The sequence below is a fragment of the Erpetoichthys calabaricus genome, chromosome 7 (genome assembly GCF_900747795.2).
Source record: "Erpetoichthys calabaricus chromosome 7, fErpCal1.3, whole genome shotgun sequence".
Lineage (NCBI taxonomy): Eukaryota > Metazoa > Chordata > Cladistia > Polypteriformes > Polypteridae > Erpetoichthys > Erpetoichthys calabaricus.
Window position 1 is genome coordinate 51241700 of NC_041400.2, and position 23161 is coordinate 51264860.

The 23161-nt window shown below is 39.6% G+C and overlaps 1 protein-coding gene across 1 annotated transcript in view; it reads left to right on the top strand.

Moving 5' to 3' along the window:
• Nucleotides 1-23161, top strand: part of fam172a (family with sequence similarity 172 member A) — a 744353-nt gene that overhangs the window by 406002 nt on the left and 315190 nt on the right. The window contains exon 8 of the mRNA XM_051930185.1: nt 1273-1392. Within this exon, the coding sequence (XP_051786145.1) occupies nt 1273-1392 (120 nt within the window). The remainder of the gene's footprint in view (nt 1-1272; nt 1393-23161) is intronic.

The window sequence follows — 23161 nt, forward strand, 5'->3', positions numbered from 1 at the left end:
TTGAGAGGGAAGGAAGCTGTTTATGAATCTGCTCCGGTGGTCTATAAGGCTTACAAGATCTGTGACAACAGAGATTATATTGGTGCCTTCACACCAGTTAAAGAGGCATTATGTAGATGAGTGTTAATCTCTGCTAATGGATTATGCTTTTTTCTTAATAGGAAAAATCCATTCTGATGATTTTTGTGGGAACATGTAGAATATTTTTCTTTCTTGGTGAAGTTTCCAAATCTTATGGAGATGCTTCTGGTTAGTCCATGTTAGAACTGAATTGGGGCTATCTCCTCAGGCTAGCCTTTCCCAGATGTCATAAGAAATATAGATACTGTTGTGCTTGTCAGATGGTGGCTCTTGTGTTTGTTGACCATTTGAAGTGGTTTGAAGTACTGCATGTAACCCCTGGAAGATTTAGGAATCTACACTCTCCACCTTATAATATCAAGACAGTGACCAGCTGCCACTGTGAAGATTAATAATTATTGTGAACCAGGCCAAGTGCAGTGATATCATCTGCAAATTTAAAAATCAAGTTGTGAACGTTGGATATAAGTAGATATTTGTGTATAATGAGAGCAGTTTGAGACTCAGGCAGCAGGCTTGAGATGCAGCTGTGCTGGGGGTTAAATAAATGATAACCCTGTTACCCTCCCTCACCATCATTTATAAGTACTCCCATTTGTCCAAATGTTCAATTGAATGGTCAACAGCAGTTGTACCTACATTGTCCATAGATCAATTTGGGTGATAGGTGATCTGCAAATGGTTGAGGGAATCTGCAGTTGTATTTTTAATATGCCTCAGCACAAATATCTTCTGGCACTTCCTTGCAACTACTGTGAGTGTGATGGAACAATAATTTATAATACATGTTACTGTTTTTTTGGGAATTGAGGTGATATTTGAACATCTGAAAGAGTGTGGAATGGTTTTCTGTGTAAGTGAGATGTTAGAGATGCCAATATAAATACCCAACAGCTGTGCAGTGTATGTTTTCAGGACCCTGTTGAAATGCCATTTGGTCCTTTGGCTGTGCAGGGGTCAACGTGATGTAGAGTCTTGTAGACTTCTGACAATGTTAGCTGGTAGGGAATGTGCCATTTTTTATATAAAGGAATTTAGTGAAAACCAGTGAATGTTTTATCTAGAAATCAGAAAAAAAATCTAAATCTTAATGACTACAACAGAAATTGTGAATCAAAGAGAAGTAATAACTTAATGTATATTTAAATGTTGAACTCAATTAATAATAAACATTTTTTCATTGCATTACAGGATAATAGCTCTCCTGAGGAACATGTCATATATGTTTGGGACAACTTTATTGCCAAATCTTCTGCAAAGAACATCTTTTTCGTAGCCCATAGTTACGGAGGTGTGTCATTTGTGGAGCTGGTAAGTACATTTTAGTTAAAGATAGGACTAAAAATCAAACTAATCTTAAAAAGAAAGTCTGCTATATTTATTAATTTGGAATGTTGTATTTACTCAGATTTGTGACTTGTTTTTTTAAATAAAAGTGTATTTGTTTACTCTGCAAAAACAGTGCATTTGCAATAGTGTGAAAGAAGAAATGTTGCATTCACTATGTGATATTCTGTGTGAAATAAGTTTAACTTCTTTGGGTTAATGGTTTGCTATATACCAGTACACTAGATGGATATGTGCAAGGCTTTTGGTTATAATACTATTAAATTATATATTATGAAGAGTAATGCACAAAGCAAATAATGGTAAATACTAAAATCAAAAAATAGGAAAAACACATGTTGTACAGAACGGCATGCGTGTACCTGTCATATATTCCAAAGCATATAACAGACAAGTTTGTGAGCAACCAATTGCGTTTAAATAACAGATTACAACTAAAGTCAGTGTCTCATTATGTGATTTCTAGTCTAAAGGTGTGTCATACTTGCCAACTGCAATTGCTAATCTCCTTGCTGGACCATGTCAGTTTAAGCAAAGGAAAATCGCTGGCCATGTCTATTTTACAGGCTGAGCGATGACTTTGCAGTGCATTTGTGCTTGTTTTTTTTTTTTGTGACAACCAATAACATGCAGCTTGACAGAGCTTATTGCTATACAAATGTTTAACAGATATACTGAGTTCAGCCGCAATCTTGGCCCCTTAATCTTTTTTCCATTCTCTTACGGTACATAAAACATGAGACATAAGACAAAGAATCTTCTATTCTGTTTGTGAAGTTCAAGACACCTGCATTCCTTATTCCTCATCATTGCATCATTAAACAATATCAATCGATAGCTGTTATGTGTAATGTATGCTACATGGTGTATCCAGGGGCCTAATGTATAAACGGTGCGTACACACAAAAATGTTGCGTAAGAACGTTTCCACATTCAAATCGCGATGTATAAAACCTGAACTTGCCGTAAAGCCACGCACATTTCCACGGTAGCTCATACCCTGTCATACGCAAGTTCTCCGCTCGGTTTTGCAGACTGGCAGCACCCAGCGTCAAAGCAGTGCTACTGTTCCTTTGTGGTTACACTTTCTTTTTTAGATCCACATCCCTGACGTGGCTTTATAAATGCACTGAAATTAACCGCATATTGTTTATTAGTTTAATGCATCTGATTGTAATTAACCTGTAACAATGTAATGGTCCACAGAATGGTCAAACTATTCCAAATACCATAACTGCTTTAGCGTTGTTATTCTCACTGCACCTTCTTCTTCTTTCAGCTGCTCCCGTTAGGGGTTGCCACAGCGGATCATCTTTTTCCAGATTACTCTCACTGCACCACTCAGAGTATTTATATCTCTGTATCTGAGTGTGAATCACAGCTGTACAGCAGCTGATCGGAAAGAGAATTATTGGTATACAGCATCTAGCACACGCTGCCTCAGCCATGCTGTCTATTGAACTGCTCTCATATGACAAACGCTTCAGAGTCTTTCCTGTACGGACCTCGCAGTTCAGAAACAGTTTCATCCCAAGAACTCTAAACACACTCAATCAGTCCATCAAGTGCACCTTGTAGAACTGTTTGTACTTATAAGTACAATTACCTCACTCTAAACTTGCGATACAGTTATAATTTTGCACAACCTGAGCTACTTTATAAAGCGCGAATTTATATATGATGACAATATCATTTTTAAGATGAAATGCAGCAAAATATGTTTATTATATTATACAGATAAAACTTAAATTTCATTTAAATAATCTATATTGTTAATAATTAAACATGTGATGACACGGTGTTGCAGCGCTAGCGAGGAGCTGGCTCTCCGTTCACGGATTGTTCGTGCCTCGCGCTGTATTCTTGCTGGGGCTGACATGACACTGGAAGGATAGATGGAGAGAATAAACACGCACTACGAAGATATTTCAATGTTCCTGAAAAGTTTTGAAGAATCTGCTTTCTAAGCTTACAGATGGCTTAACGTCTATTACAGAGCTGATTGTGTGGCGATTGGGTATTTGGAGAAAGAAAAATTAAGGACAGGAATTGTGGGTTAGTACATTTGAAAGAGACAGTACTACTGCAATAAAGTATTTCATCGAAGGTCGCACATGGCGCAGCAAGCATCTTGCGTGAGACATGAACAATCACTGCACCACCGTGTTCCCATGTTTAATAACACGCTTTAACTCCTATCATCATGAAAATGATATCACGTATACATCTCAGTATTTTAATTATTCAGAGAGCTGTAGTATCACAAATGTAATAGATTCTGTGTCCTGTTGGAGGAAGAGAAAGCCCAGAAGCACATAGTGATTCACACACATAGAGCACATAGAAGATCAAATACAAAACAAAGCATTTAATGTGCTACTTTAGTTACGGTGGGATTGAGAAACTAGTAACTTAAATGATTTTAAGATGAAGTTTATGATGTTCTACTTTAATGACAAAATAAACTACGTGATTAAAGTGGAAATTTCGAGATTAAAGTTGACAGTTCATGCTTTTTCCCCACTGTGTGCCTATTTTTTCTCTGTACCCTAATAAGCTTTCATATGACACTCAGACGCTGGGCTATGACTCACCTTTTCACGGCGACTTTGATATGTGACAACTTCTTTTTTATTTCGGGCACTGTGCGACTTTGTGAACTTGAGCTTTCGAGTTTCTCCAACACGCTATGTCACTTGATCAGCTTCCTTTGTTGTTTATATCACTGTTTAAACCAACAAATAGTAAGTTTTTCCTTGCCTACGCTTGGTATTTGCTGAAATTCTTCTATTTTCTCTCTTGCTTCTGCCATTGCCTTTTCACAGAAGGCTGAGCTTAAGGGCTATTTATATTGATTTGCATATTCAAAGAGGTGTAATTCTGGGAGGAGTTGGGGCGGCACAGAAGGCGCATGCACGTGCGTTACTTTTCACGCTGACCGGAATTTCTGGAATGGAAGAACGTGGAAGTTGGCGTTCACACAGATTTATGCATCTGGATTTTTTTGTGTGTAAGCACATTTACGTTTTTTGTGCTTATGTCATGTTATAGTGAGAATTCTACGCAGGTCTTTAAAAACTGCAATATTCTACTTCTTTGGATGTTTAGTAGTGCTGGGAGGTATACCGGTTCATACCAAAAACCGTTTTTTATTTTTGTTATGATATGGATTTAATAGCCAAAACAACATTCAGAACGTGGCGCAACACGAAACTGTTTAAGGGGGGACCTTTATCACTGCTACACCGCTAAACACACATGTAATAGAGAACATGCGTTAGTGGAGGTATTGAGCTGTGAAAATGGACAGAGAACATTCCGAAACTGATGCAGTAGCAGATGATAAAGTTGAACATGATGACACTGAAGATCTTTTGCTGATAAAAGCAGTCGTGTCTGTTCTCTGGAGATACTTTGGTTTTAAAAGGATGGATGTGGACCAAACAATTATTTACTGCAAATGCTGTCGAGCTAAAGTGGTTGCCGGAGGCGGCAACACAAGCAATTTGCTGCACCACCTTAGCCGCAAACATGCTTTGGAGTACCATGAATGTATGGAACTAAGATTGGCACCCTCCACATCCTCGGGTAAAGCTGAAAAAGCTAGAGGACACTTGAGTCAGACGTTACTTGTAGACGTATTTGCTAGAGGTACTGCCTACGACAAAAAAGCAAGCAGTGGATCGAGATAACCAACGCCATTACAATCTATATAGCTAACGTGTCAGTGGACAGAGATTGCTAACATTAACAGAAAGTGTAGTTGGTTTACAAAAAATATTTACTATTTATTCCTTTTCTAAGACATTTTCAGTGCAATACAACTTTTGACAAGCACCTCTGGATATTCTAAATGCCTTTTTGGATGGTTGAAAATATGTTGTCAAAATTATAGTTTAATTTGTTTGCAAAATTTGTTCAATAAAAGGTTCTACATTTTGACTGCAACTGTCATGCAGTGTGATTCCTTCTCTTCATTAGTGCCACCCCCTTGAAAACTATCACTTTATGGGGCCATGTAAACCTGTATTAATACTTGTGTGCACATTAAAAATTTTTTTGTACAATGTACAATTCTCATGACAGTGGAATAGGTTATTATTAGCCAGTCTACTGCAGTAATTGCAGTGGAAAATGTGGTTAACATCCACTGATGCGTGGAAAAAAAAATACCATTGAATACCGTGAAACCAGTATAATTTTGAAAAACACCGTGATATAGAATTTTGCTCATACCGCCCAGCACTAGTGTTTAGACAATTGCTTTGTTTATGTGGAGACTTTGTTACTAACTGGTCTGAAAAAACATTACTATTAACCTAAATGTTAAAACCCTTCATAATCTGTTTTTATAAGGTGGATATTAGAGAGTAAATTTACCAAGTACAGTATCAGTTGTTTATTGTTTGCCAGTAATCATGGATTATATAACACATTCTGAATTAAAAAGAAGTTAAAAACCATATAGTGCATGTCCCTGATCACCACATAATACTTGTATACAGTAGTTGATCCAGAATTCATCTATTATTACTCCAAAGAACCAATATAGTTAAAATTTATATTTTTATGCCATTTTCCATGTATCCACGCTTATATAAATAAACTCATGTTTAAACAGCAGTAAACTTTTTATATGCCTTAGAAAGTGACCCCCAACTGTCAAATTTATTTCTTAGATACTCTATGGTAGAAGAATTTCTCTCTTTACCTAATTTTATGGTTTACAACTAAATACTGACACTCACACATTGACAGTTTAGGATAAAGTTTGTAGCTTTGAACTCATACTAGCTTGGAAATCCAGCACCTTCCCCTTTATATTTTCTGCTGTATATGTCCATTTCCACTATTTGAAATAAACACAGACACAAATTAGGTCGTTCAGAATTTGATACCAGAGCTGGGGCCTCATGTATAAACGGTGCGTACGCACAGAAATGTTGCGTACGAACCTTTCCACGCTCAAATCGCGATGTATAAAACCTAAACTTGGCGTAAAGCCACGCACATTTCCACGGTAACTCATACCTTGGCGTGCGCAATTTCTCCGCTCAGTTTTGCAGACTGGCGGCACCCAGCGTCAAAGCAGTGCTACTGTTCCTGTGTGGTTACTCTTTCTTAGATCCACATCCACGGCGGCGGCTTTATCAAATACACTGAAATTAACCGCATATCGTTCATAAATTTAATGCATCTGATTGTAATTAACCTGTAACAATATAATGGTCCACAGAATGGTCAAACTACTGTTCCTGTGTGCTCATCCTTTCTTTCTTAGCTCCACATTCCTGACGCGGCTTTATAAATACACTGAAATTAACTGCATATTGTTTATTAGTGTAATGCACCTGATCGTAATTAACCTGTAGCAATATAATGGACCAGGGAATAGCCATAGTATTCCAAATACCATAACTGCTTTAGCGTTGTTACGCTCACTGCATCTTGTTCTTCTTTTTGCTGCTCCCGTTAAGGGTTGCCACTGCGGATCATCTTTTTCCATATTACTCTCACTGCACCACTCGGAGTATTTATATCACTGTATCTGAGTGTGAATCACAGCAGCAGATGATCGGAAAGAGAATTATCGGTATACAGTTTCAAGTACACACTACCACAACCACGGCAAAAAGCGTCAAAGCCTTTCCTGTACGGACCGCGCGTTTCAGAAACAGTTTCATCCCAAGAACTATAAACGCACTCAATCAGTCCATCAAGTGCTCCTTGTAGAACTGTTTGTACTTATAAGTACAATCACCTCACTGTAAACTTACACTACAGTTATAATATTGCACAACCTGCGCTACTTTATAAAGCGCGTATAATGACAATATCATTTTTAAGATGAAATGCAGCAAAATATGTTGCTTATAGTATACAGATAAAACTTTAACTTCATTTAAATAATCTGTATTGTTAATAATTAAACATGTGAGGACATGGTGCCGCAGCATATAGCTAGTTCAAGGATAGCTCCTGCCTTGCGCTGTATTCTTGCTGGTGCTGATGCGACACTGGAAGGATAGACGAATAGAATAATTAAACATGTACTACGAAGATATTTCAATGTTCCTTAAAAGTTTTGAAGAATCGGCGTTCTAAGCTTACAAATGGCTTAACGTCTATTACAGAGCTGATTGTGTGGCGATTGGAGAAAGAAGAGTATGGACAGGAATTGGAGGTTAGTACGTTTGAAAGAGTCAGTACTTCTGTAATAAATTATTTCATCGAAGGTCGCACATGGTGCAGCAAGCCTCTTGCGTGAGATATGAACAATCACTGCGCCACCGTGTTCCCATGTTTAATAACATGCTTTCATTCCTATCATCATGAAAATGATATCACATATACATCTCAGTATTTTAATTATTCAGAGAGCTGTAATATCACGAATGTAATGCATTCTGTGTCCTGTTGGAGAAAGAGAAAGAACGGAAGCACGTAGTGATTCACACACATAGAGCACAAAGAAGATCAAACACAGAACAAAGCATTTAACATGCTACTTGAGAAACTAGTAAAATAAACGATTTTAAGATGAAGTTTATGATGTTCTACTTTAATGGCAAAATAAACTACGTGATTAAAGTGGAAATTTCGAGATTAAAGTTGACATTTCATGCTTTTTTCCCACTGTGTGCCTATGTTTTTTGTTTGTACCCTAATACGCTTTCATATGACACTCAGACGGTGGGCTACGACTTGCCTTTTCACGGCGACTTTGATATGTGATTTCTTTTTTATTTCGGGCACTGTGCGACTTTGTGAATTTGATCTTTCGAGTTTTTCCGACACTCTGTCACTCGATCAACTTTCTTTTGTTGATTATACCACTGTTTAAACCAACAAATAGTACGTTTTTCCTTTGCCTCCACTTGGTATTCGCTGAAATTCTTATATTTTCCCCTGTGCTCTTCCCATTGCCTTTCCACAGAAGGCTATTTATATTGATTTGCATATTCAAAGAGGCGTAATTCTGGGAGGAGTTGGGGCAGGATAGAAGGCGCGTGCACGTGCGTTACTTTTCACGCTGATCAGGATTTATGTAGTGGGATTTATGTAGTGGAAGAACGTGAAAGTATGCGTGCGCACAGATTCCTGCATCTGGATTTTTCTGTGCATACACACAATCCCGATTTTGTGCTTACACCATGTTATAGTGTGAGTTCTACGCACGGCGTTATACATGAGGCCCCTGGTGATTTCTGTTCACTGAATTGTTATGGTTTATCATATCATTGTAAAGGAAGCATACATTTCCTTCCTCTCAAAAATACGAGTGTTGAATATGTGGCAAATGGTTTCAAGATCTGGTTTTTTTTGACAATGTGGTTGCATTTTTTGAAAATCTTCAGTCTAAGGAGAAACCTTCACAACTGCAATTCTTTCAATTTAAGCAATCAGAGAGTGTTATATAGGCAACCTACTATATATCGATTCCCTAACTGTATTTAAAAAAGAAGTTGCAAAGGTAAAAACTTCTTTATAAGGCATTTAAGACCATTGACTGCAAAGTGAAGCATAGAGTGTATGAGAACATGAGAGCAACCATTAAGAAGGTTATCAGGGAGGCTAAAAGACAACTGGAGAGGAATATAGCAGATAAGGCAAAAAGAAAACCCTAAGAGATTCTTTCAGTATTTTAGTAGTAAAAGAACAGTCAAGGATGAGGTCAATTGCATCAGAAATAGTAAAGGGGAATTAAAAGATACAGACAATGAAATAGCGGATGCCCTACACTTACATTTTTCTGAGGTGTTCACAAGTGAGCAAGTGGATAACCTCCCAGAGGTAAACGCAACTACTATGTAGGTACTGAGGGATTTGAATAATTGTAGAGGGAGAATGAAATCAAACAAATCACCAGGACCAGATAATATTTACCCTTGAGTTCTTAAGGAGGCTAGTGAGTACATATATAAACCCTTGACATATATTTTTAGGAAGTCACTGCGCCCTGGAGAGAGTCTGAAGGACTGAAAAATGGCAAATATCATCCCATTATATAAAAAGGGTGACAGGGCAGATCCAAGCAACTGTAGACCAGTAAGCTTAACATACATCACAGGAAATTAATGGAAGAAATGATTAAGGATAAGATTGAGCAACACCTGGCAAGGACAGGAGTTATTCTGAACAGTCAGCATGTGTTTAGAAGTGGGAGGTCATGTTTTACTAACATGCTGGAATTCTGTGTGGAGGCAACAAAAGGATACAATCAAAGTGGAGCATATAATATTACTTATCTGTTCTTTCAGAAAGTATTTGATAAGGTGCCACAGGAGACTTTGGGCATCAAACTAAAAGAATTGGGAGTTCAGGGTGATGTTTTTAGATGGGTGCAGAATTGGCACAGGAAGCAGAGGATGATGGTGCGAGGAACCTCATCGGAATTGGCCGATGTTAAGAGTGGCGTTCCACAAGGGTCAGTGCTAGGGCTGCTGCTATTTTTACTATATCTTGTCACGCTTGGGTTACAAAATTGCACAGAAGACCAGAGGAAGTTGAAGAGACTGGAATTTTATTCAAACACTGCAAACAAACATTTATCTTTTAAAAGGGTTTCAAACGTGCTCCTTGAAAAGAGTTAACACCTCCGCTTGTCATTTAAAAGTAACCTTGGACTTCTTCGGAGGAGGAGGAATATGAGCCAGGAGCAGGAGAGGTATGAGAGAGAGAAAGAAGCAGGTAATCAATTTAACAAACTGAAAGAAGCCCGTGCAGGCTGTTTGAGACGGCGGAGCACCGTGCGAGAGGTACATTACGCGACAGAGCCGGCCAGAAGGGAAAGGAGAAATGTGAAGGTAGTCTATCTATGTTTCCTAGGGGTTTTCCCAGGGGCGTCTGTATCTTTTGGGGGTACGATTAGCTTCGCAGCTCACACCCCCTCCCTCAGCTTTATTCACGTTTTCGTGAATCATGCGATTCTCCAGACCAGGTTCAAACAGACGTGACAGGTCATCAGCATTAATGTGCTCGGAGCCAGGTTGATTCCTGACTTCAAAACTGTAAGGTTGTAATCCTAAGAACCACCTCATGAGACGGGTGTTTGTATCTTTTTGACGGTATAACCATTGAAGTGGAGCATGATCAGTTACTAATGTGAACTTTTGTCCCCATAAGTAATAGCGTAGTGCTTCTATAGCCCATTTAATCGCCAAACATTCTTTCTCAATAGTTGAATAATTGCGTTCTCTGTGAAGTAATTTCCTACTCAAGTATGTGATAGGGTGTTCTTCACCATCAAATACCTGGGAAAGGACCGTGCCTACTCCGAATGCACTAGCGTCTGTTTGTAGTATAAAATCTTTAGAGAAATCGGGATTTCGTAGCACTGGATAAGAAGACAAAGCTTTTTTTAAATCTGAAAAGGAACGTTTGCAAGGTTCTGTCCATATAATAGGGCGTTTTTTTTTTCCTTTAGTAAGCTCTGAGAGAGGAGCAGTCCTATTTGCGAAGTAAGGGATGAATCTTCTGTAGTAACCAGCTAGTCCAAGAAAAGCGCGCACCTGTTTTTGCGTTTTAGCATGTGGATAAGCGAGCACCTCCTCTATTTTCCTTAATTGTGGACGAAGTAAACCCCTGCCCATGGAGTAACCTAGATAATGAGTCTCAGACATACCTAGTTTACATTTCTTAGGGTTAGCAATTAATCCAGCTTGTTTCAGGCTATCAAGTACAGCCTGGAGACGTTTCAAATGCGAATGCCAATCATTGCTGAAAATCACCACGTCATCAAAGTACGCCCCAGAATATTCAGAATGTGGACGCAGTATCTGATCCATCATTCGCTGAAACGTTAAAGGGGCGCCATGAAGACCAAATGGGAGTCTTGTAAATTCATAAAGTCCATCAGGGGTCGCAAATGCTGTTTTCTCACAACTGTTAGCCTCTAGAGGCACCTGCCAATAACCCTTTGTGAGGTCTAGCGTGGAAATATAGGTCGCCTGACCCAGTTTTTCCAAGAGTTCGTCTACCCGGGGCATTGGGTAAGCATCGAATTTAGACACCTTATTCAAGCGTCTAAAATCAATACAAAAGCGAACCAAACCGTCTGGCTTGGGAACTAACATGACCAGACTACACCAGTCACTTTTACTTTCACGAATCACACCTAGCTGCAGCATCTTCTTGACTTCTTCGCGCACAATATTTCTTCGTGCTTCCGGGATTCGAAATGGCCGCATCTGCACCCGAACACCGGGTTCAGTGGTGATTTTATGTTCTGCTAAACTAGTGACACCTGGCAAGTCTGCAAAAACATCAGTGTTCTGTTCTATTAAGTTTAATAAGTCTGTCTTTTGTGAATCAGTCAAATCGTTGCCAATGACAACATCAGTCTGAGAAACAGCAGCCAAGGAAGTGTGAACCTCTTGTCGGTCGTGCCATTTCTTTAACAGATTAATGTGCAAAATTTGGAATGGTTTTCGCTGGCCTGGTATTCTAACCTTGTAATTTACTGGTCCCATACGCTCCTCAATAACTGCTGGGCCCTGCCATTTAGCTAGGAATTTGTGCGGGTCAGACGGTACCAGTACTAAAACACGATTGCCCGGTTTGAATTCGCGAAGCTGACTGCGTCTATCGTAAAGATATTTTTGTGTTTCCTGTTCCCGTTGTTGATGCTCCACAGCAATAGAAGAAAGTCTGGAAATTCTTTCTTGTAAGGAAACTACTCACTCTGCAAAACCTTCCCCAAGCGAAGTTGTTTCATGTCCTATCCATTCTTCTCATACAACATCTAGGACGCCTCTTGGGCACCTGCCAAATAACAGCTCGAAGGGACTTAAACCAGTGGATGCCTGTGGCGATTCTCGTACGGCGAACAAAACAAAAGGCAGGACAGTGTCCCAAGTTGTGGGATCATTATGAGCAACTCTTCTCATCATTTGTTTTAAGGTTTTGTTAAATCGTTCAGTCAAACCATTAGTCTGTGGATGGTAAACGGTGGTGCCCAATTTCTTAATAGCGAACCGTGTTTCATCACACGAGAAGTGAAAGGTGTGCCTTGGTCAGTTAAAATTTCCCTAGGAATGCCAATACGAGTAAACATCACACAGAGAGCTTTGGCTACAGAGGAGGAGTTGGCCTTTTTCAAAGCAGCTACTTCTGGATATTGTGTTGCATAGTCAATTAACACCAGCATATACTGGAAACCATTTTTAGTTTTAAGCAAAGGTCCTACAATATCCAATCCCACCCTCTGAAAGGGGACATCCAAAATAGGCATAGGGGAGCCTGAGGAGGCTTATAAGCGGAGACGATTTGACAGTCAGGACATGAAGTGCAGAACCGTTCAACATCTTTTCCCATATTCAACCAATAAAATCGTTTCGATAACCGCTCTCTGGTTTTATCAGCCCCCAGGTGCCCTCCCAAGATGTAAGAGTGGGCCAGCTGTAAAAGAATTTCCCTATGTCCCTCAGGTACTACTAACTGCTCAATAAATTCCCCCAACAAATGGTCTGTAATCACTCTGAAGAGACGACCGTCTTTCTCCAGAAAGTGTGGTGTTTTCAAGCTCCCGCTATCGCGCTCTTGGTAATAGGAGTCACTAGCAGTGTAAGCCTGTTTAAATGCATATTCCAATGTGCCATCAGCATGCTGCAAGCGCACAAAACCCGGCCGCTCGCTAGTACTCGGTTTAGGTTCCGAGACATTTACAATCTGAGAAGATGTGGAAGGGCCTTGCCAATCTGAGAAATTGTGGGGGGTGTCTTCCTCAGACTCACTGGAGAGATCTGGTTCAATATGTAATTGGGGTTCTAAATTGTTCCCAACTGCCACCAGTTCACCGTCTCCCTCCCCCCGACCAGGTTCAACAGGCGAATCAACTGGTGAGCGATGTTCAGCCATTAATCTAGGAAAAAGAGCATTCCTTCTGCCTATCAGCAAAGGCCAAGGGCATGAGTCAGAAACAGCAGACCACACTTTAAAGTGACGACCCTTATAAGTTAAAGGAAGAAGTAATGTCTCATAGTTTTTAACATCTTCTTGTACACAGCGTATTTTTACAGTCTCAGTATTACTATGGTAACTGTCATCAAGACAGTCTCGTCTGACAACACAAAGGTCACTGCCTGAGTCCAACAACGCTGTCACCTCTCGGCCTCCGAACTTCACCGAGAAAAATAAGCCATCTTTCTTTTTCGATGGATCCGGAATATTCGAGCAACAAACCTCCGCTATGCCAACTTCCATTGAACGAGCTGGAGACAGGCGACAATCTCTCACCAAGTGACAGGGTTGATCGCACCAGAAACATCTTTGTTCAGCGCCACTGAGTCGGCGACGTCCACGACCTCTTTCTCCAGAAGCAGGCATCTCATTCGTGATTGCACCAACTGCGTTCCCTGGAGGCCTAGCCGACGACATCCGATAATCAGCTGCTGATGGTTGACGACATTCCAGTCCACGGTCAAGTTGACGAGGATACTCTGGGCGATCCCTTATAGGTTGTAATACAGGATACGGAGTACCGAACCCACCGCTTGTTCTCAAAGCGGTCTGCGAGCCTTCTAATCGTTGAGAAATAACATCTAGTGATTCAAGGTTGTGACGAAGAAACTCATCTCGGGTGGGTGCAGGTATTCCAAACAGCACTATGTTCATAACGACCTTTTCCACAATGCGCTCTATCTCATCTCCCTCAAACCAGCAATGCACTTTATGAATCAAATCTTGTATTTGTGCACGGATGGAACTGTCCATATCCAGCCTCCAGTTGTAAAGTGCAAAACCTTTCGACAAAAAGGTCGTGGCTTTCCGCAAAACAATTTGATCCTTCAAAAAAACCATAATCACCAAGCTATTCGGCAGGTACATTTCGTAATGAAAGAAGGGCGTCACCAGATAAGAACGGGGTGACGATAACAGCCCAATGACGTTTGTCCCATCCTAACAAAGTCACCACTTGTTCAAAAGCCAAAAGAAACATCTCGGGGTCATCAGATGGACCCATCTTCGTCAGCACATTCTTAGCATTGTCTGGAAGCGGAGGCAGAGGAACAACTCGTCTAGCAACTTGCGCAAGAGTTGGTGGTGGTGGAGGCGGAACATACTGTTGAGGGATTGGAGTAGCTCTTGGAGGCTGAACATACTGTTGGGTATCTCTTCGTCGGACACTCGGAGGTTGGACACTTGGAGGACGCTCGGAATCTAAATCATCTTCTGGATCGTATGGGAGTGGAACATTCTGGGTGAGTTGAAAAATGTATTCGGCTTCCAACTGTGCATCCATCTGTGCAATCACTCCTGGTACCACTTGTCACGCTTGGGTTACAAAATTGCACAGAAGACCAGAGGAAGTTGAAGAGACTGGAATTTTATTCAAACACTGCAAACAAACATTTATCTTTTAAAAGGGTTTCAAACGTGCTCCTTGAAAAGAGTTAACACCTCCACTTGTCATTTAAAAGTAACCTTGGACTTCTTCTTCGGAGGAGGAATACGAGCCAGGAGCAGGAGAGGTCTGAGAGAGAGAAAGAAGCAGATAATCAATTTAACAAACTGAAAGAAGCCCGTGCAGGCTTTTTGAGACGGCGGAGCACCGCGTGAGAGGCACATTACGCGACAGAGCCGGCCAGAAGGGAAAGGAGAAATGTGAAGGTAGTCTATCTATGTTTCCTAGGGGTTTTCCCAGGGGTGTCTGTATCTTTTGGGGGTACGATTAGCTTCGCAGCTCACAATATAAATGATTTAGATACGATTATAAGTAGCAGGCTGGTTAAGTTTGCAGATGATACCAAGATAGGTGGATTAGCAGATAATATGGAATCAGTTATATCATTACAGAAGGACTTGGATAGCATACAGGCTTGGGCAGATTTATGGCAGATGAAATTTAATGTTGGTAAATGTAAAGTATTACACATAGGAAGTAAAAATGTTAGGTTTGAATACACAGTGGGTGGTCGGAAAATCGAGAGTACACCTTAGGACAGGGGTGGCAAACTAGGGCGGAGTGGTGGCTCTGAGGCTAAGGATCTGCGCTGGTATCCAAAAGGTTGCCGGTTCGAATCCCCGTCACTGCCAAAAGAGATCCTACTCTGCTGGGCCCTTGAGCAAGGCCCTTAACCTGTAATTGCTCCAGGGGCGCTGTACAATGGCTGACCCTGCGCTCTGACCCCAAGGGGTATGCGAAAACTAACAAATTCCTAATACAAGAAATTGTATAAGGCGAAATAAAGAACAAAAAAAAACTCCAGTCCTGGAGTGCCGCAGTGTCTGCAGGTTTTCATTCTAACTCTTTTCCTAATCAGTGACCAGTTTTCACTGGTAATTAACTTCTTTTTCCCTTCATTTTAATAGCCCTGTTTTTAAGGATTCCGTGCTATGAATTAATTGTTTTCTTCATTAAATGACAGCCAAACAGAAATCAAAGGTGAAACAAGTCAGCAGTTGACCAGCTTAATTGGGGCATCAAACTCCAACTAATTTCACTCCAACCAGTTTCTTAATGAGAAGCCAATTCTTGATGTTAATTAAACATGTTATTTAATTCTATGGCTTGTTGGTGCTCTCATTCTGACACAGCAGACATTTCCATAACTGTTGATTTTCTGTTTTTTCTAAGAACATTGTCAAAATGTTTTGGGGACCTGAGAGATCAACCTTACTGAGTCCTTCACCTTTCTTTATTTTCAGATATTGTGTGATGGGCATGGTTGAGCTGGTCATGTGGCACCTTGTGTCTCATTATTGTTTGGCAGCTAATTAAAGAAAAAGAAACAACTAAAGGGCCTGAATCAAGTTAATTAAAATTAAGGCAAAAGAAGTTAATTAGCAACAAAAACTAATGAAGAAGATGGTTAGAATGAAAACCTGCAGCCATTGCTGCATTCCAGGACTGGGGTTTGCCACCCCTGCCTTAGGAGAAGGATTTAGGAGTTATAGTGGACTCTAAGCTATCGACTTCCCAACAGTGTTCAGAAGCCATTAAGAAGGCAAACAGAATGTGAGGTTATATAGCACGATGTGTGGAGTACAAATCCAAGGAGGTTATGCTCAACCTTTTTAATGCACCGGTGAGGCCTCATCTGGAGTACTGTGTGCAGTTTTGGTCTCCAGGTTACATAAAGGACATAGCAGCACTACAAAAGATCCAGAGAAGAGCGACTAGGCTGATTCCAGGGCTACAGGGGTTGAGTTATGAGGAAAGATTAAAAAAGAGCTAAGCCTATACAGTTTAAGCAAAAGAAGATTAAGATGTGACATGTTTGAAGTGTTTAAAATTATGAAGGGAATTAGTCCAATAGATCGAGACTGTTATTTTAAAATGAGTTCATCAGGAACACGTGGACACAGTTGGAAACTTGTTATGGGTAAATTTTGCACAAACATTTGGAAGTTTTTCTTTACACAAAGAACGATAGACACTTTGAATAAGCTACCAAGTAGTGTGGTAGACAATAAGACTTTAGGGACTTGGATGTTTTTTTTGGAAGAAATAAGTGGATAGGACTGGCGAGCTTTGTTGGGCTGAATGGCCTGTTCTCGTCTAGAGTGTTCTAATGTTTTAATGTATTACAAATCAGTGCTGTTAGGAATAAATGTTTTTTAAAAACTTCTTTCTTGAGAATGCATAACCATAAAAAGCAATTATATTTACCCTGTGACCACAAGGGGACGTTGGAGCACCCCAAACCACAGACACAAGTGCCTGGTTCAAATACACATTTTATTATACAAAATATTTTATACAATGATTCTTTGTAACTGTGGCAAAACACAGTTATTTTTCTTCCTCTCTCTTTCTTCACTTCACCTCCACCCAGGCTAGCTTTGTCATATTCCACCCAACTCCAGCTTGCCTGGATAAGGTTGAGTGGTTTCTTTTTATCTTGGACTTAGAAGTACTTCAGGTGCTAGGGCATACCCTGATGGAAGCAGCAACTGGAAGTCAGTGATTTGCATGAAGAAGTGGCATGAGCTGCCTCTAATGGTTGCATATTGTAATCTGTTCAGTTAGCCAATAAAAAGTATAATTTTGCTTGACTTCTCATGGTTTCACTAGAACAAAAAGATAAATTGTACACCATTTGAATACTTGTGTTAATTGACATGAGAATAATTATTCCACTAACGCACTCATATTTGCTGTTCACAAGCCATCATATATAATTATTAATTTTGACATGTTGTACTTCTTTAATGTTTACTTAATCTTAGAATTATTTGGTTGCTATTGCTTATGAAGTTTTATTTTAAACATATACAGCTTCTATAAAGTTAGAACTAATGAAAAATATTTTTAAGTATAGATTAATTTTTATTTTTTCCTCAATCAAATTTTATTTTTGGATCGAAAACTTTGAAAGCATTACGATTAGTTCTGTTCTTCTTTTGTATTCCTTTGTTTTGGAGAAAAACCTCATAGACTTTATAGATTAATTATAATTGCATCTAAGACATGCTAAATGTCTTTGAATAAGAGAGATTTGCTGAACGGAGAATGACATTCAGTTTATTGAATTCTGGTCTTTTATTCTTTGTATTACAAAATTATAGTTAGGATGGTACTGTTGTATTTTGCACTGTCTGTAGTTCTTGGTTTCTCATTATTCTGACTGGGTAGGTTAAATAGTTTAAAATATTTTATTTTTCAACTTTAGAAGCCTTCTTTAACCGACTGCAAAACTAAACACTGTAGGTTTTCATCTTAAATAATATGTTGCTTAACTTCTTAATCATAAGAACAATGCATCAGTGATTCTTCTTTTGCATGAAAAGAAAATGTAAAGTGGGAGAATAATGCATAATTTGGAATTCATTTGTTATATTCATTCTTATCATTGTATTTACATGTTAAAATAAATGTTGCTTTTTAAATATTCTTCTTATATTGGCAGTTACATTATAGAGTGCTGTAGCATTATACAAAAATATTATTAAATCCTGCTTAGTTATAAAATGAAGTTGTATTTTCTCAAGTCAAAGAATGCATTGTAATTTTATTTTTTTCTATTTTACAAATAAAAATAACCATCCATTGCATAGTGTTGCATATCCCTTGAGTCGGTCTGACCAGTCTGCAAATGCCCCAGCAAAATCAAACAGGTTTGATTTTTTTCTTAAGTTGTAGGCATTAGTTCTGTGTTCTCTAGAGCTGAAAACCAATGAGTGCTCATCTGAAGGTACAATACATATAATGTGACAATGAGTTATAAAGAATGCAGGTATTTTGGATCTTGCAAACAGAAGGGAGACTTGGGTGTCTGATGTCTTTTCTTGTACATGCCATGTTCAAATTTGAAAAAAAGGGCAGAAATTAAGGCTGAAATTGCCATACCTATAAACTCTTCATACGTTATTGGTTGTCAGAAAAAGGGGCAAGCTTGAAATCTTTAGGAAATGTAATACTGGAAAGTTATCAGGCAGTCACATAATTTGACATCCCCAACAAGCTGTCAAATTTGCAATCCTTTCTGACTACAAGTGTCATGTAATGTGACACCTGCTTTAGAAAGATATCTTTGATTTCTTACACATGCAGAAAAAATGTTACAAGAACAAAAAGAGCAGTCAAGTAGAATGAAAAAAAAACAAAATAGTAACTACCTCCACTAGACTTCCACTTTTACAGGATGATCAATCCAGCCCACAAGACTCAACTTTTTAGCTGTCTCACAAAATATGTACCATATATCACATTTCTCAGCTAGAGCAATACTGTGTGAGAGTGTGACCCTGTCATTGATACAATCAATATAGTTATTCCGAGGCTGCATTTCTATACTTCACAAGCTGGTCATTTTCCATCCTTCAATTTTTTTATCAGCCAATGTACTAATCAAATTCCCAGTAACATTTCGTTCCTGAGTAAACACAGGTCCAATCTTATTATAGGCACACTCCAGGCACTCCAGCCACTCAGCCAGAGAGAAGATATTGTCATCATGCTGGCACACAAAAGAGTTGTAGTGGTGGTCTGACAAAATAACCTTTATATTGCATAAATTGCTAAACAGTTCTTCAATGCAGCTGACTATCTGCCTCTCACACAGTACCCTAATGATTATAACCAAGAGGAGGTTATCTGTGCCATTTCTCTTTTCTTATAAAAATAGAGAATTACTTCATAATGATAACCATGATATGGTTAGAAACCTATCATCCTCATTCTCTGCAGGATAAAGGATGTCACCGTTTTTTTCTGGACACTTCTGACAGTCATGGCTAGACAGTGCAAGCCACTGGTGAGCTGTGAAACGTCTAGAACTATTTCCTCTGTAAGAGCTTGGCACAGTTAAAAAAATAATTTTGTGCCTGAAATACTTCACCACAAGACCTTTTAGTGATCAGAATGTGACATTTGGAGTACCTTTTGTTCTTCACTCAGTGGTACAACAGTAGAAGAGCCACTGCACCTGGCTGCATTTAAAAAAGCCACTAAAGCAGCTGTATGTGTGCTTTCTTACTTCATGGTAAAGAAGCCAACATATACACTATAATGTCCATGTTTTAAAAACACACATGGTTCTAATGCAAGAAACAAAAGTCACATTGCTTTGAAGAAGTAATTGCTCCCTGTTATCGAAGGTGTCTTCAACTAAAATCAAACATAAATAAAGTGCATTTTATGAAATAACTCCCTTTTCTATTCCTTGTTTTTATTGTGCCCTTTATTTAATAATAAACAAAGTTATCCAACACCAACTGTGTGAAAAAGTAATTGTCCCATTACATTTAGTAACTGGTAGCAACTCCTTTAGCTGCAAAGACTGCAGCCAACCTCTTCTTATAATTAATTATCAGTATATCACATTACTGTAAAGGATTTTTAGTCTAATATTCTTTACAGAAATAATTTATTTAAGAAAAATTGTTATTGAGCATTAACTATTTGTTTCAAGCCTCATCGTCTGTGTTTGGTTTATGTCATTTCTTTGGGTCGTCCCTTCAAAAACTTTGCTTCTTTTCAAACATTGTGATGATGATTGCTTTTGTGTTTTGAGTCATTGTCTTTCTACGTGACATAACTTTACTTCAGTTCAGAAGAATGACCAGATGTGCACCTAACAATTTTAAAATACAGATAAGAATTCATGGTTCCTTTAATTATGGCAGGTCATTCAGGTCCTGAGGCAGCAAAGCATCTGCACACCATCACACTACTACAACCATGTTTGACTGGTAGTATGCTGTTCTTACTGTGCAATACTGAAAATTGTTCCCATGTCATCTAAAAAGTTCAGCCTTTGTCTCATCTGTCCATAGAACCTTCTCCCAAAAGGCTCAAGTGTTATTCAATTGCTTTCTGTCCAATGAGAGACAAGAATTAATGTTCTTCTAGGTTGGCAGTGGTTTCTGCCTGGCTCCTTTTTATCCCCTGTTTTCCCATTACGGAATCTTAAACAACTCTGCTAAGGGAAAAGAAACATGCAGTTCTTTGCAGTTTTTTAGGCTCCTTTGTGAGTTTCTAAGTGATTTTATTCTATTGCCTCAGAATAATTTTGGCAGGCCGTTTGTTGTTATGTATGGGGGTGTTACGAGTGTTCCCAGAAGGAGGTGTTTCATTTCGCAGGGCACTCTGGAAATCATCGAGAGGAGACGCAGGACACAGCTTGATGACAACTCTGGTCTGTACTGGGAACTGAGGAGGACAGCTGTGAGGGCTTTGAGGGCAGATAAGGAGGTGTTTGTTATAGGAATCTCTGAGCAAGTGACACACCATCTATGGTCTAGTGACCCATGTCCCGTTTACAGAGAAATCGAAGCATTACGCACATCCAGATCTGTTCCTTGGAGAGTCGTGGTCAGGGCTGCTGATGGAGCGGTCCTTACAGATGACACTGCAGTTGTGATCCGCTGGGCTGGCTACTTTGAGCAGCAGTTTAAAGCTGATCCTCCGGCTAGGAGGTTGGATATCTCTAGGTCCACGGTTCTTGAGGCTGATCCTCCATTTAGCTGTGAACCAGCCAATCTCACTGAGATTGCACAGGTGGTGAACCAGCTGACGGTAGGGAATGCTGCAGGGATCTGAGGTATCTGGGATGAACTTCTCCAGGATGGTGGTAAGGCTGTCCTCCTGGCATTGCAAGCAATCTTTGCTTCCATTTGGGAGACTGGCATCATCCCAAATGACTGGGAAACGGGACTTGTCGTCTCTGACTAGAAAGGGTAGGGTGATCTCCTAGATTGAGGCAATTACAGGGGGATACAACTGCTCTCAGTGCTGGGTAAGGTCCTTGCTAGGGTCATCCTCAATAGAATCCGTGATCTCTTACTCTACTACCAGTGACTGGAGCAGTCTGGTTTTATGCTTAATAAGTCTACCATTGATCACATCCTGGCACTTAGGGTTCTCAGGGAGTGCAAATGCAAATATTGGCAGAGTTTCTTTGCAGCCTTTGTCGATTTTCGTAAAGCGTTCCACTCAGTTGATCAAGCTGCCCTGTGGGACATCCTGAGGGTTTGTGGGATCCCCTCAAATTGACTGGATACAATACAGTTTATTTTTGTATGGCCCAAAATCACACAAGGAGTGCTGCAGTGGGCTTTGACAGCCCCCCAGCCTTTACTCTCTAAGAAGACAAGGAAAAACTCTTAAAAAAAGTGGAAGAAATCTTGGGAAAGGTAGTTTAAAGAGAGACTGCTTTCCAGGTAGGTTGGGCATGCACTGGGTGTCAAAAAAGGGGGTCAGTACAATACACATAACAGAACACAAGTAATCCTTAGTACAATATAATAGTGCAATAGAAATATTACAAGTACAGAGCTGAATTCAACAGTAGATGATATCACATAATGAAATTCAGATTTGTTCAGAGCCCTGGAGACCTCAGCTATCAATCTGCCCACTATTGGCCATTTCGCAGACAAGTCAGCGCTGGGCCAGCCAATTCGATGAACGGACCCCTCAACCTAATGATTATTGCGATCCTCCATCAGAGATAACTTTTCCTTAGGCAGGCAGAACAACTTGGAAGTAGAGCAGTAGCACCAAGTGCCACATTTGAGTACCGAGAAGAGAAACAGAATATGTGATGGTTAGTAACAAATTATAGCTATCATATTACTTACGTTTTAGCGCTAATGACTAACAACATAGATACAGTATGTAGAGTTAAATCAGCAGCTTTAGTCTTTGGTCATTCTCAAGAATGTTTTAACTGATTTGATCGAAATTTGGTGATGTTATAGATAAAAGATAATTATCTGACCTATGTTATTTATTCATGGGCATTATGTAAATGAAGGAAGGAAGTAAAGCGATTGGTGGGCCACATAAATACCAACGCTAACCAATACGAACGATTGAAGAAGGGTCAGTGTCCTGTACAGAAAAAAAAAAAAACTGGATGAAGTTTGGTGTGGCTGTGAGTGCAGCTATTGTGTCGTTAGAATCAAAAAGGTCGAGGGGGAGAGAGAGATGTTGAAGCAAGAGTGGTGTCCTCCAGTCCAAGACAAGTCTCGACGAGAATGGTGTCAGTTTAAACTTAGCAAGTCTCTCCATTGCATCTTCTGACTTTGAAAGGCAGATGTCCATCCTGCACTCTTAAATCGTTTACATTTACTTGTGTGTCTCTTTACATGTCCTACTCCCGTGCTCTCAAGAGTTCTTTACTTAAACATTGGTATCTTAAGTCTTTAAAGGTTGTCCACATACAACTGACAAAAACACAAAAATAAATACTTGAGTGAACAATGTAGACAAATAGTAATCGTGGTCATATAATAATGATAATAATATACAGTAATCCCTCGCTACTTCGCGGTTCACTTTTCG